The 13,953-nt window shown below is 41.2% G+C and overlaps 1 protein-coding gene across 3 annotated transcripts in view; it reads right to left on the reverse strand.

Annotated features, from left to right (window-relative positions):
• Nucleotides 1-50: 50 nt before the first annotated feature.
• stim1a (stromal interaction molecule 1a) overlaps nucleotides 51-13,953 on the reverse strand; it is a 28,126-nt gene continuing 14,223 nt past the window's right edge. For 2 of the 3 annotated variants that reach the window (XM_063906330.1, XM_063906329.1), the window contains 6 exons: nucleotides 8,745-8,922; nucleotides 5,872-6,039; nucleotides 5,576-5,676; nucleotides 4,968-5,200; nucleotides 3,006-3,426; nucleotides 51-2,680 (listed from right to left, as the gene is read on the reverse strand). In XM_063906330.1, coding sequence (XP_063762400.1) covers nucleotides 2,170-2,680; nucleotides 3,006-3,426; nucleotides 4,968-5,200; nucleotides 5,576-5,676; nucleotides 5,872-6,039; nucleotides 8,745-8,922 — 1,612 coding nt within the window. In that variant the 3' untranslated portion in view covers nucleotides 51-2,169. The remainder of the gene's footprint in view (nucleotides 2,681-3,005; nucleotides 3,427-4,967; nucleotides 5,201-5,575; nucleotides 5,677-5,871; nucleotides 6,040-8,744; nucleotides 8,923-13,953) is intronic. The other variant, XM_063906331.1, reaches the window with a different exon arrangement.

Genomic DNA, 13,953 nt, shown 5'->3' on the forward strand with positions numbered 1-13,953 from the left:
TGAGGTGTGTTGTGCAGACTCTGGTGTAATGTCCAAACTAAATCAACTCATTTTTCATTCAAAATAGTTTATTGCTATCATGCAGGAGTGCCGTAAAAGTCTAGACCATCACAGAAGATGCAAAATTATCATTTTCTCTGTACAAATATACTGTGTGAATTCATAAATAGAAGCTCAAAATGAAGAGAAAGAAGAAGTAGGCCGGAGAGTAACGAGCATAAGCTGAATAACTCTTTTAACCCAATATAGGTTTGTTACAGCAGTTGACATGCATCAACGTTACAGTGCATTATACTGGGAGCAGACGGACACACGCACACATTCAGATGGCAGAAAACATTAACAGCTCTGTCGTGCAAAAGAGGTACAAATGACACTTTAAAAAAAGTACCAGTAGGAAATGTTTTTTTTTTTTAGCTGGTTTCTAAAATAAAGCAAACAATTCTTATACATTTTGACCACCTGTTACATGTTGGGGCTGTGTAGGCCCACGGTGTCGTCTGCAGCACTTTTTGGTTGTTCATTGGTCAGGAACACCCTAAGTGTACTGGCGTCCTTACTACTTTAGCAATCACCTACAACTACTGATGCATAGTTCTGTGCTCATATGAAGCGGTCAATATTAAAACTGGCACAAAGTTTTTTTGCTGCGATAATCTGAGAGTAGTAACAAATGTAAACATGTTGTACTGATGATACTGTTACAGGAACATTACCCTCGGACATTCAGCATTGAAGCTCAGGAGATACATTACAGACTGTTAATATAAAGCATGTGTTCTTTGTAAAGGGGGCTCACAGGGCCAAACACACTACATATACAATTCTGACAGTTTGGATAGATTTGGCACTTTGACATGACTTAAGCTAAATCTTCCATAAAAGGTGAATTATAAAGTAGTTAGAACTTGAACATTTAAATCGACCACAGAGCAAATTCATTTGCCTGGTAACTATAGCCCTTACCAGCACCCATCTTCAACCGACAGACTGCTGAGAAGTTTTCATTCTCAGCTAAATAGTTATTAAAACAAAATCAATAGGACAGAGGATAGTGGGAACCAAAATGAAAGGTAAACTCGCACCAAATCTCAAAACACAAAAGATGACTATCAAATAGTTCAGTAAAAATGTGCTTTTGTTTTTTGTGTTAAAAATCTTTGATATATATGTTGTCTGTCTCGTTATATAATGTACACTTTTCTCAGATGTAACGTTTAAATTCCATACAAAGATAAATAAAAGTTCAATAACACGCAGTCCATAGGTCATCATGTTTTTGGTAATCGATGCAGGAACTACAAACGTTGATCACTAACTACTCTGAGGAAACGTGATATTCCAAATATTAATCAGTGGTTAAACTTGTTGGCAAGGTTTAAAAGCTAGACATTTAAAGCAAAGCATTTCTCTCTCACTCTCTCATGCACTCGACACCTAAATACTAAAAGTAAAGCAAAAGATCTAACGCTAGAATTTGATGATCCTTTTGTAACTTGTTAAAGGGAGATTTACTTTATTGTAAACAACTTTATTATTATTTTCTATTTTGTTTCTAAATCAAACCAATAGCTGAAATTTCTGTTCCCAAAATGATATCCATCACTGTTGGACCACTCTGAGCTTTCATTGACTACTTTGTAACCTTTGGTAACAAACGAAGCACTGAGTGAAACAAAGGAGTGCACATTCACTTTGAATATGTAGGCTAGGTGGTTAGGTAATAATAAAAGAAACATCAAGTGTTGTCTAAGCAGGTTAACAACATAACCGAGCAAACACTAAGAGCATTCAAGTAGCCTACCATTCAAACACAAGTGAAGACATGCAAAATGTTAAAGATTTAGGAACAAGAAAGAAAAAACAACTGGTGACAAAACATTTTCCTTTGGGACTGGTGCAACTTCCTGCAGAATAAATAATACTTTACATTCCAATATACAAACTTACCCTTTCCCCACATATTGAACATTGACCAAAAAAGCTGATAAAACTGAACAGCTGGTTGCTCCCACAGTTTCTTAGAGTAGGTGTCGTACCTACCAAAAGATGCAACGGCAACAAATTGTGCCCTCTTTTCAACATTAATGAACCCATAAAACTTTTCTGAAAAACAGAGCAGAGGAATACAGTCACACAGCCTTGATAGCCCTGTAGTTCATGTAGCCCTTATTTCCTCTGTTTCTTGAAGATCTTGAAGGTGTGTTTCTTGCGGCTGGCAGTGGAATCTGTGTCTTCTCCAGTAGAGCCGCTGTCCTCCTCCAGCGGGCTCTTCTTGGAGGACAGCTGCGGGATGCGAGTGTTGGCCTTTACCCCAGCTGCCCCTGGTTGCCCCCCAGTAGGTGACGGAGTGTCAGGTTCAGTAGAGTTGGGGCTGAGGGAGCGGGAAGACTCTGACATACTTTGGATCTCTCCCAGGCTGGGACTCTGCTCTATGCCGTACATCTTCTTCATGAGTATGGGGCTGTCATGGACAAGCTCTCCAGGACTGACCTCATGAATGCGGTTCCCTCCGTTGGGGGTGTAAGCATGCAGAGAGATGGTGTCATCTGCACGACCAGATAGGCCGTGCATGAGAGAGACGGGCTTGATAAGGTGGCCTTTGGAGCTGTAGGCAGATAGCCGATCACCAACTTGGGAGAGAGACAGGGAGGAGTCAGAGTCTGAGCGATTTAGGTCCCTGTGGGGGAGACAAAACACAAGTTAAAGGAAATGGGAAAAAAGGTAGAGTAAAAGAAGAAGGTGAAGACTGGCATGCTGGGGTTTCTCTAAACTATGCCTGCAAAGCCACGGACACACGCTGGGCACAGCCTGGACACTAGAACTCCACACTTTTTAGTTGTGCAGACAGAGAACAAGAACACTGAGAGGTTAAAAAGAGTCAACGCGTAGATTTTGAGATGCTTCATGACGGGGAAAAAAAAGCAAGACAAGAGTAAATGTATTAAAAAAAAACACATCAACACACATGCGATGTGTTAAAGAACTGGAAAAGAGATGGATACCCGAAGCTTTCGCTGCGCTCTGCTTTGGAGACATCTGAGAAAGTGAAATCAGGAATGGGGTCCATGGGCTGGAAAGAACCATGATACATATGGGAGGAATGATGCGCTGAAATGCCGGCCACAGAGCTGGGTAAGCAGTAGGAAGACGAGGACAAAGAGGACTGGGGATGATGAAGATTGAGGTTGGAGGCACAGATGATGGAAGGGTGAGACACAGCCGAGGACAGAGGAGGCAGAGGGAGACTATCGAGCTGCCCGAACGATTGGCTGCGTGAGTTTGAGAACGCGGCCCTAGACCTGGATGCATACAGGGCTCCCTCTCCCTGCTGCCCAGCCAAATGGCAACTATCTACCAACCTCTGGGAGCCCATGGCCAGCTGGGGGTCAATGTGGCGTTGGCGTAGAGACATCATACTGGGAGCTGTGGGCACAAAACAACAGCATTATCAACAACCACTTGGTAGATAAAGGCTGACGGACACAGGGAGACTGGGAGATTAGTGGAAAGATACTCAGGTGGTGGGATACATTTCTCCTGATTTAAAACTGATATAAAGCTTGTAATATGATTAATGCTCTAACGTCATTTAACAATATAAAATCAAAACATCGCTGTTTAATCTCACAAGGAAATTTTTTTTAAAAAGATGAAAACAAACAAACTTCAACTGCTTGTTTAAATGAATAAACTCAAAATCATTCGGTAACATTTTGCCCATTTACAATAAATGTAAGTGACAAATTACAGTGGGAAGAGAGCAGGAGTGCACTGGGAACACAATATTTAGAGGAGGGGTAAATGTGGCAAGCAAGCAACTAAGGAAAGGTAAGATGAACGCAGCATGGAGTCGTTTCTAATTCAGCTTATTGTCCAATAAATAAATAAATGTAAAGGCTCTGTGGGATTTTGAGTCAGGGGAAGAGGCAAGGGTGTCAAACTGAGGGTTGAACTCGGGCATGAATAAATGGCCAACCAGGAATTTTCCTCATGTGCCGACAGTCTGAACCGACAGACCACAGGTCGCTGGCTCGTCGTTCCAACAGTCGGGGGCCATCTGTAGTTAACCCAATGAGACAGCAGTGGAAGCCAAATGCCAAGAGAAGTAGTGGAGGAAGAGAGGGGGTGTGAGACAGGGAGTGCAGTTAATGTTGATAAAAAGATTTACTCACTATTGCGGTCGGAAAAAAGGACTCTGCAGAACAAGTTTCGACTGTAGTTAGTCAAACCCATTCTAGAGTCAAGTTGGACATAAATATTGTGCTCATAACAAGGTGGAAAGACATCAAGTTGCAGTGTTCTTAATGATAAAGCTGTGGAAACTGTAAATAACGAGTTTTTGTTCATAAGGATTTAGTATAAAATGAAGGGCAGCTTTTGTGTATTTTTATGTCTCATATTTAACCTTAATAAGAAATTAAGTTAGGCTCTTACTGCATTTAATACACTTCCTTTGGTTTTACCCATTTGACTTGAATCTAATATTAAAAGGTTTGTAGCAGACATTAAGACACAACCACTACAAATACTTCAGCACAAAAAGGTGTTCTCATTAAGAAGTATATTTTTCTTAACATTTCAATTTCCAGAGGAAAGTCACAGGAGTAAGTTCAGTCTCCATTGTCGACTAAAAGTCAAGTTAACACTTTTATCCAAAAATGAGAACAAACACAAAAGCATTCAAATGGAATTGTGTGAAAAAAGACCAAGACAATGATGTGGATTTACAAGGTACATCTTACACAACTGTAAAACAACACTCATTCGATCGTAGACATATGACGCTCACTATCTCCATCACCAGGAAGGCCACAAACACAATTTCAGTTTGTGTTATGGAATAAAAAAAGGTCTGAATTCTCATGTGGGCTGATTTTTGGATTTTCCCATCAGGCCCTTGGAATGTTTAGGGGTTCGTTTGCTACTCCCCATAGACTGGCCCAGAGATTCGGAGGAACTCTTACATTGCAGAGTTCCAGGCACGAAATCCTCATCCATGTCGTCCATGTCTTCAGACATGATGAAGTGCTGGGGTGTAGCTCTGCCGCTCGAGAGGCTGCTGCCATCAAGGTTGAGGGATGAGGCCAGAGAGGGAAGGCCGGGGTTGTTGACGATGGTGAAGCCTGTCAGGATCTCGATCTGCTGCCAACGGTGAAGCCTCTCACGCAGAGCAGCCGTCACCTCACCCAGGGCTTGTCTATGAAAGATTAGGAGAAAAAAGGAGAGGAGAAACAAGTTCAGAGGATTATTATGACTTTATTAGGAGACAACATATCCAAAACGGAAACAAAAAAGTTACATGTTAATCAATTGTATACTTTAGAGAACCAGAATTACAAAAAAAGCTATCCAAAGAGCATCATTTACTGTGCTGAGCCACACGTGGTGCTTGCTGCCTTTTGGCTACTCCTACACAATGTGTATGTTCATTATAGAACACAACCTGCAATTCTCTGATGGTCAAAATACTGCCCAGAGCAAAGAGTCAAATACAAAGGAATGGTTTTTACCCTCCTCTGTTATTTTGTAAAAGTGTAGGAAAAGTATTCCACCATGACATTCTGTGACTTACTTGGCAGCCAGTATTTTGTGGTCCACATCATCCAGAGAGGAGCTGTGAGCCACGTGGAAAGTCCCAAAGAGTGTGTTCCTCTTCTTCTTTATCTTCTCTGCCTGAGAAAACAAATGATCAAACATTCATCTCTGCCTTACTGACGTCATCCACACACAGATAGTCCCACATTTGAGGGTCATGGTGAATAGCAGCTTTGGAGTAGAATTCATAGATTTATCATCATTAGAGAATCATTAAAGCGATATTATGACTAAAACCGTATGGCTTTCCCCTTCAGGTTTGTACATGCTTACCCCTTCTTTGGCCACCAGGAGCTGCCTTTCAGCATTTTGCTTCTTGATGTTGTAGTACTGCACTTCCACCTCATGGGTGAGCTGCAGCCACTTCTGCAGAGACTCTGGAGGGGACCAGCTACTCCGTGACTCCAGCTCCTTCTCTGCTTTCTTCAACGCCATGCGCACCTTTGACACATGACAAAGATTAGATGCATTATAACATACAATGACACAACCATACATCTGCAACCAAAATACAAGATTAGTTTGTTTGCTACTTAAAGGACCACTTTGAGAAACTAGATGCGTCAGAGGCACAGCGACTGAATTACTGTATATCATTTGCATTTATATGAACTACAGTACATGATTTGCCTACATGCACCCAAATCATAAATCGGGCAAGACAACAAAGGGTTGAATGTCTGATGAAAAAAGTTCCTGATACAAAGATTACATTCACATAAAACACTGATAGCTTTTGCTTGCATTTGTCCATCTGCCTAAGCATAGCAACATGATTCTTACTTGAGCAACACATTTAAATACTTTTGTTTAAACCTCCTCATGGATTTTTAAGTTTCATTATCATCAATGAAACTTAAAAATAGGATTTTCAGTTCGTATGTAAAGATGGTAACAATATATCTGTAAATCCAGCTTAAACAGACTAGGTTGTAGCAAAGGTGAAATAAATACTTCAAAGCTGGTTAATACTATGGCTGCCCTCAAATAAAGTTTTTTCTCATGAATAATAGTCGTCAATTCAGGCGATTAGTCGACTAATCGTCTCATGTATATGATATATTATGATTTATTAAAAAAAATGAATCATAATCACTTTTTTTTTCTCTTAAAATGGTTTCAGTTTCAAAGGCTGATAAAGAGCATTATTATAACAGCATGGTACGTTGTGCTTCATATGAAACATAAAATAAAACTAATAATTTACTGTTAAAATATAAATTAAATTGTACACGTAGAAAGCGCATGAGTCAAAGCACACCACGGATGGAGCGGTCCTCCTGTCAGCGGTACAAACAGCAGAAGCTCCGGTAAAGATTCTTAATGTCTGTCGGAACAAGCTTTTTTTTTACACTTATTTTTTTCGCCGACTAACAATTAGTCTACTAATGGGGGGCAGCTCTAGTTAATACAACTGTTCTAATTATATATGTGGCACAACCTAATGGTGAGCTCATATAAAACCCAAGCTGAATTTAAACGTGATGTTGAGACTGTATAAGCTATCACATCTCTCCTTACACATTGCAGGATACCTCATTTGGCATGGGGGGTGTTTCCTCCCCTCAAAATGTCCTAGCATAGGGTAAGGAACATACAACACATAATGAAATGCGTTCAGTGTTGTGGGCCTGATGTTTGATGTTTGTCAACGAACACACAATTTGAAGATAAATCTATCGGACATCTGAAATCAGTTACTATGTTTTCCAACACTCACATACATGTGTCAATCTAACATACTCCTAACCTCAAGGACAATTCAAATAAAACAAATGTACTTTTAAAGACACCTTCATTCTGAACAGTGTTGGGAAGATTACTTTTCTAATGTAATAGTTATAGATTACTAGTTACCCTGTTAAACATTTGATTTGATTCCTTTTCAAACGAATGTTTTAAATAAAGCAATGAAAAGTCCTGAACAATTCTCAACACTGTTTGCTGTCCAACTTGTATTAATAGTTCGTCAATATAACTTGAATTAGGATTGGAATGCTTGGTTTACAATCTACAATGAAGTGCAATGACCAAAACAAATCAGAAGTATGCTCACAAAAATCACAAAAAACAAACACCGACTGCAGTAAAGGAAAAATGCAACCATAACCTCAAACCAAGGTCAGGTCCACCCACTGCTGAGAGGTGACAGAACTATAAATAAGGCTGGGTACTGTTCAGATTTTTTTTAACCTGGTCCCTGAATGGTTCTTTTTCAAAATGTATTTTTAAATTACCTACAATTCTGAGGTTGTATATAGATTTAAAATAAACAGAAATCTTTGCATAGCTTCTGAAAAAATGTATTTATTTTAACATTATAAAAATGATGGTCAGAAAAGGATATTGAGCAGTGAATACTATTCAGGGGTGTAGTGGTCAGTACGCATTAGGAGCCGTACACACATTTTCTGTGTGGCCGTGTATGTAGTTGAAAGCTCAGTGGCGATCTGTTCATCTGTCATACAATAAAGCCATCGAAAATAATACGACACAACAGTACGAATACCTCTGTATCTCTGTGTCATTCAAGCTAATCTCCGCGTGTGTGTGTGTGTGTGTGTGTGTGTTTGGCTCTAGAGCATTTTGTGCAAGTGCGCGAGCGAGAGAGAGCGCCCCAGTAACGGGGAATGTTGTTGTTAGCATCTAGTGCTAGCAGCGCTAACGGACATAAGGAGCTGTTTCCACAACAAGGTGGAGGGAGAGTCTTCTCCTGTCAGACTGAGAGGCTCTGATAACCTCAGCGAGGTACAGGACTCTCTGTGCGTTTAGATAGTTCACTTTAGCCATGCCATTAGCCATGCCATGGACCACTGAACATCAAACTAAGATCGTCTTGAAACTACACAACTTCTGGAAGACTTGCATGTTTCTGAACATAAAAAAACATACTGTGACAAAAGTGTGTATCACTGTGATAGTCCTTAAAGCAAATATTCATGTTTCTTCTTAATCGTGTGGGATGTGCTGTGCTGTTCCTGCCAAAGTCCTAATGGACAAAGACTTCAGTGGGTGTATTTACACTATAGTTAGTGTGAATCTGACAGAACTAAACATACTGTGCAGTTGCCACCTTGGAAGCTCAGTTTATTCACTATTGTGCTGAAGGACAATGATGAATCCACAATTATTTATTCAAAAAGTACCTGATCTAGCTCTTCCTCTGCATACTTCTGGCGGCTCAGTTCATTCACTGTGCCCTCGCGCAGCTCTCTCAGACGTTGGGCCTCCTGCTTGGCTGCGTTGATCTCATCCCTCATCTTCTGCTCCAGGTTCACCTTCTCCACTTCTACCGTACGGTGCTCCTCTTGGGCGATCTGCAGCCTAAAACAAAGAGAGGGACAAAGACAAACAATTATTTTTCACATAGCGTAGTAGGTGCCAGTGTCTGTGGGCATTTTTGCGGGCAGGCGTGACGTGATAGCATGTGAGTGGCATGTACAGTGGGGCAAAAAAGTATTTAGTCAGCCACCAATTGTGCAAGTTCTCCCATTTAAAAAGATGAGAGAGGCCTGTAATTTTCATCATAGGTATACCTCAACTATGAGAGACAGAATGAGAAAAAAAAATCCAGAAAATCACATTGACTGATTTTTAATGAATTAATTGGTAAATTCCTCGGTAAAATAAGTATTTGGTCACCTACAAACAAGCAAGATTTCTGGCTCTCACAGACCTGTAACTTCTTCTTTAAGAGGCTCCTCTGTCCTCCACCCGTTACCTGTATTAATGGCACCTTTTTGAACTCGTTATCAGTATAAAAGACACCTGTCCACAACCTCAAACAGTCATATTCCAAACTCCACTATGGCCAAGACCAAAGAGCTGTCAAAGGAGACCAGAGACAAAATTGTAGACCTGCACCAGGCTGGGAAAACTGAATCTGCAATAGGTAAGCAGCTTGGTGTGAAGAAATCAACTGTGGGAGCAATTATTAGAAAATGGAAGACATACAAGACCACTGCTAATCTCCCTCCATCTGGGGCTCCACGCAAGATTTCACCCTGTGCGGTCAAAATGATCACAAGAACGGTGAGCAAAAATCCCAGAACCACACGGGGGGACCTAGTGAATGACCTGCAGAGAGCTGGGACCAAAGTAACAGAGGCTACCATCAGTAACACACTACGCCGCCAGGGACTTAAATCCTGCAGTTCCAGACGTGTCCCCCTGCTTAAGCCAGTACATGTCCAGGCCCGTCTGAAGTTTGCTACAGGGCATTTGGATGATCCAGAAGAGGATTGGGAGAATGTCATATGGTCAGATGAAACCAAAATAGAACTTTTTGGTAAAAACTCAACTCGTCGTGTTTGGAGGAGAAAGAATGCAGAGTTGCATCCAAAGAACACCATACCTACTCTGAAGCATGGGGGTGGAAACATCATGCTTTGGGGCTGTTTTTCTGCAAAGGGACCAGGACGACTGATCCGTGTAAAGGAAAGAATGAATGGGGCCATGTATCATGAGATTTTGAGTGAAAACCTCCTTCCATCAGCAAGGGCACTGAAGATGAAGCGTGGCTGGGTCTTTCAGCATGACAATGATCCCAAACACACCGCCAGGGCAACGAAGGAGTGGCTTCGTAAGAAGCATTTCAAGGTCCTGGAGTGGCCTAGCCAGTCTCCAGATCTCAACCCCATAGAAAATCTTTGGAGGGAGTTGAAAGTCTGTTTTGCCCAGCGACAGCCCCATAACATCACTGCTTTAGAGGAGATCTGCATGGAGGAATGGGCCAAAATACCAGCAACAGTGTGTGGAAACCTTGTGAAGACTTACAGAAAACGTTTGACCTCTGTCATTGCCAACAAAGGGTATATAACAAAGTATTGAGATGAACTTTTGTTATTGACCAAATACTTATTTTCCACAATAATTTGAAAATAAATTCTTTAAAAATCCTACAATGTGATTTCCTGGATTTTTTTCTCATTCTGTCTCTCATAGTTGAGGTATACCTATGATGAAAATTACAGGCCTCTCTCATCTCTTTAAATGGGAGAACTTGCACAATTGGTGGCTGACTAAATACTTTTTTGCCCCACTGTATGTGTAGAATTCAAGACTTGCATCAGCTGTGTTTCACCGGAAACAATGGCTGACGTGAAGGAAGCACAGAGCCATGGTCAGCTACTGGCAAGCTCACAACATCAAAGGAGCACAGCGAAGAATAGGAACAGCTGCAGAGTGTAACTCTAGAACAGTACAGTGTGGTACCCAATGCTCCCATAGTATCATGTGTGCTGCTTTGTACGGGGGTTATTTTTTAGGATAGCCTCTAAAAAATGTTAAATATCAGGGCTTGTGAGGCATGACACAATTATTTTTAAACATATCATATATGCAGAAAGACCTCAGCATATCCATATGCGATGAAGATAGACTGGGAATCTACAACATTTAAAAGGGAGACATAGTATTCACCAAGCTAATGTTGGGGATCCAGTGTCATAAAGTCCCAAGATACTTAAGGGCAGGAAGGAGCATTCTTTTTCACTCACGAAGGAGAGGTACTCTTCTTTTGTCCGGCCACACAACAGCAGAGGGAGCACAGAAATGAAAGGTGATCCAGAAAGCTGGCCATGGAAAATGTGGGTGGTGGGCAGTCCTGTAATGCTTTCGACCCTGACCCCTGCCATTCTCTAGCTAAGATTCGGGAGCACTGGCAGAGCTACAATGCTCAGCGAGAAGACGCCAAGCCCCGTTTCCCCTGACCTGCATTGCAGGGCTCACAGAATGCAGACAGAAAGTCTCTGCAAACACAACGTAAAAAATAACCAAAATCTTATATGCTAATACTATACTATTTATGTCCCTTCCCTTACTCTTAAACACAAATTTATGAGCAGATAAAATGATATGGGGAAAGAAAATAAGCATTTTAATGCTTATCACATGCAGTGTTTTTGCCCTTGTTGCCAGTCCTTTTCAAGGATGTCTGTGCGGTGAATTAACACCAGAGCAGTCATGCTTCACACATCTCCCCACAGTGAGACAGGGGCTGGGTAAAACAGCGCTTTGATATGCAAGCAGGAAATTCAGCTACAGTCAAAGCCCCTCCCACATTGCAGTCACGGCTAGGCCAGGCTACTTGATACCACCACAGGATCTGCTTGAATGCATGGAAAGACAGCAGCTGGCAGCAGGGATCAGGAAAGCAAAGCATGGCTACAGACAGAGGACAGCTCTCTCTCTCTCTCTCTCTCTCTCTCTCTCAAACATGACCTGTCTCAAAGGTGTCATCTTACGGACCGACAATTTAATATAATATAACATCACTAAGTCCTTGGTTGTCAAGACACACAGGTTACCTTGACTGCAAAATATTATCTTTTGATTATTAATACATAAGCCAGTGCAAATACCATTTTTTCCCAGACGACATTAGTTTGCTTCTCATTCAACACAGAACGGATTTAAATATGGTTGCACAAAACTGAGTTACGGTAGATACATTGTACTGCACTGCTCAAGGTACTGCCTGTGTAGCAGCATAGCACGCTCTCAAACAACTAAAAAGAGACGATAATAAGCCTAGCTGTGGTAGGTTTGGGTACGTACATAAATGCTGAATATAATCTGCACAAGTGTGCCTTTAAGATGTTTTAAAAGTTCTGTTTTAATCTGCACTAGAATTCAGTATGAGCAATCAGCTGAGCAAGAAAGAAATGTCAGCCAACTTCAATGTTGGGAGTGGCAGGCGTGTTTTGAAAAGCGATTAAATTATAAAGCCAAAGAAGAAAAACATAGACTGGGCTGGCAGGCAACCAAAGGGAAAAACCTGGACCTCAATTGTCTGACCCCACTAAAGCAGTCAATGGCTCTGTGGTTGGAATTCAGCAGGCAAATACGTCTTCTCCTGTATTGCACTGCACCAAAAAAACATTCACCTTATATTATACAGTATAAAATATGAATACATGGGAGGCATGACTGACTCTCTACAGTTGAGAAGGAAACACTGTTATTGTACAGAAGATCCAGGTCTCGTTTCAGTCAGTGAAACCTAAGACTTGTCTTAACAGTCTATTTGCTGTTCATCAGATCATGTTTCAACAACCTGCGTCTCCTAAACAGCCAGCTGACACAAAAAGCAACTCATATGGGTAATAAGGGTAGCATAACAGACTGATGCCTACAACAGCTCATCCTCCCATGTTCAATATCCCCAAGCTTCGGGACAGAGAGGTTATGCAGCCATGTGGCAACACCTGTCGCTGCTCCCCAGAGGTCACACTTTTTCCATGCTGGACACTCATTGAGCTTTCTATTATGAACAACCTGAGGGGCAAATTCAAGTTTGGACACAATTTCAAAAACAAATAAATATTGATGTAAATATCCTGCAGAAAAGTCATTGGTCCAAGAAGCTGAATCCTTCTGTTTTCAATGATAAAACACCAACTGTCACATTATACAAAATGATGTATTTGTTCCTTTCAAACTCACCCTAGGTGGAGTTCATTATGTGGTAACCTTATGAATAACTAGCAGGTGCCTTTATGACGTGGTTTAATACAACTACAGGGAGGGAAGTCCCCTTTGAACACTTGCTTTTCATGTTAGGTTTTCCCCCAGCTCCTGTGCACCTAATCCTATTAAAAGTTTACAAAAATGAACCCTGCTCTGTGTTAAAGAAGAAGCAATGTTAGAGTATCCTTTAAAGGAATAAAAGGAAACGGTGCACGCTTCAAGCACATTCCGAGCATACCTTGAAGCATTAACAAGACCAAAATAGTTGGATTTGGCTTATAACACTCAATCATTCACCATGACACTGTAGTTATTTAGAAATGTCTCCTCTCAAAATAGTTCATCATTAAGGCAGATATTGCCTGATGCTTCTCAGGCTGGAAAAACAACAGGTGACAGCCTGCAGTATCCTGTGATAATGCAGACACAAGCTTTGGCTAAACTGCTACGTTGCTTCTAATTCCTTCTCAAGGTTAACTGCATGATTACAGGTGAGGGCTGCATTTCACTTGGCTGCTAAACTGAGAATCTCTTCACCATAGTCTGATACAGAGTTAGTATTATATATAGTTATAGTACCAAAAATACCCACAATCAAAAAGTACATTATTACTTCAAGAAGCATAAATGGATGCCTTCCTCATATGCGTGTGTTTTCAAAGCAGGAGATAACCACACTCTACTGCCATGTCATGGCCATGCTTGGGAGCCGGCTTAACTCTGATGGTCTTCACACACGTGTTCTTTGGCTTTTCAAAAGTTTGAGCAGAAATGCCAATAAAAAAATGCGGAGAACACTGCACTTGAGTGTTGCATCAGCCTGTGAATGCAATGCTGTGTAGCAGCCGAATGGCAAGTTAGAGGACACTTCCTGATTGGTGACTG

Source organism: Eleginops maclovinus, chromosome 18 (genome assembly GCF_036324505.1).
Source record: "Eleginops maclovinus isolate JMC-PN-2008 ecotype Puerto Natales chromosome 18, JC_Emac_rtc_rv5, whole genome shotgun sequence".
NCBI lineage: Eukaryota > Metazoa > Chordata > Actinopteri > Perciformes > Eleginopidae > Eleginops > Eleginops maclovinus.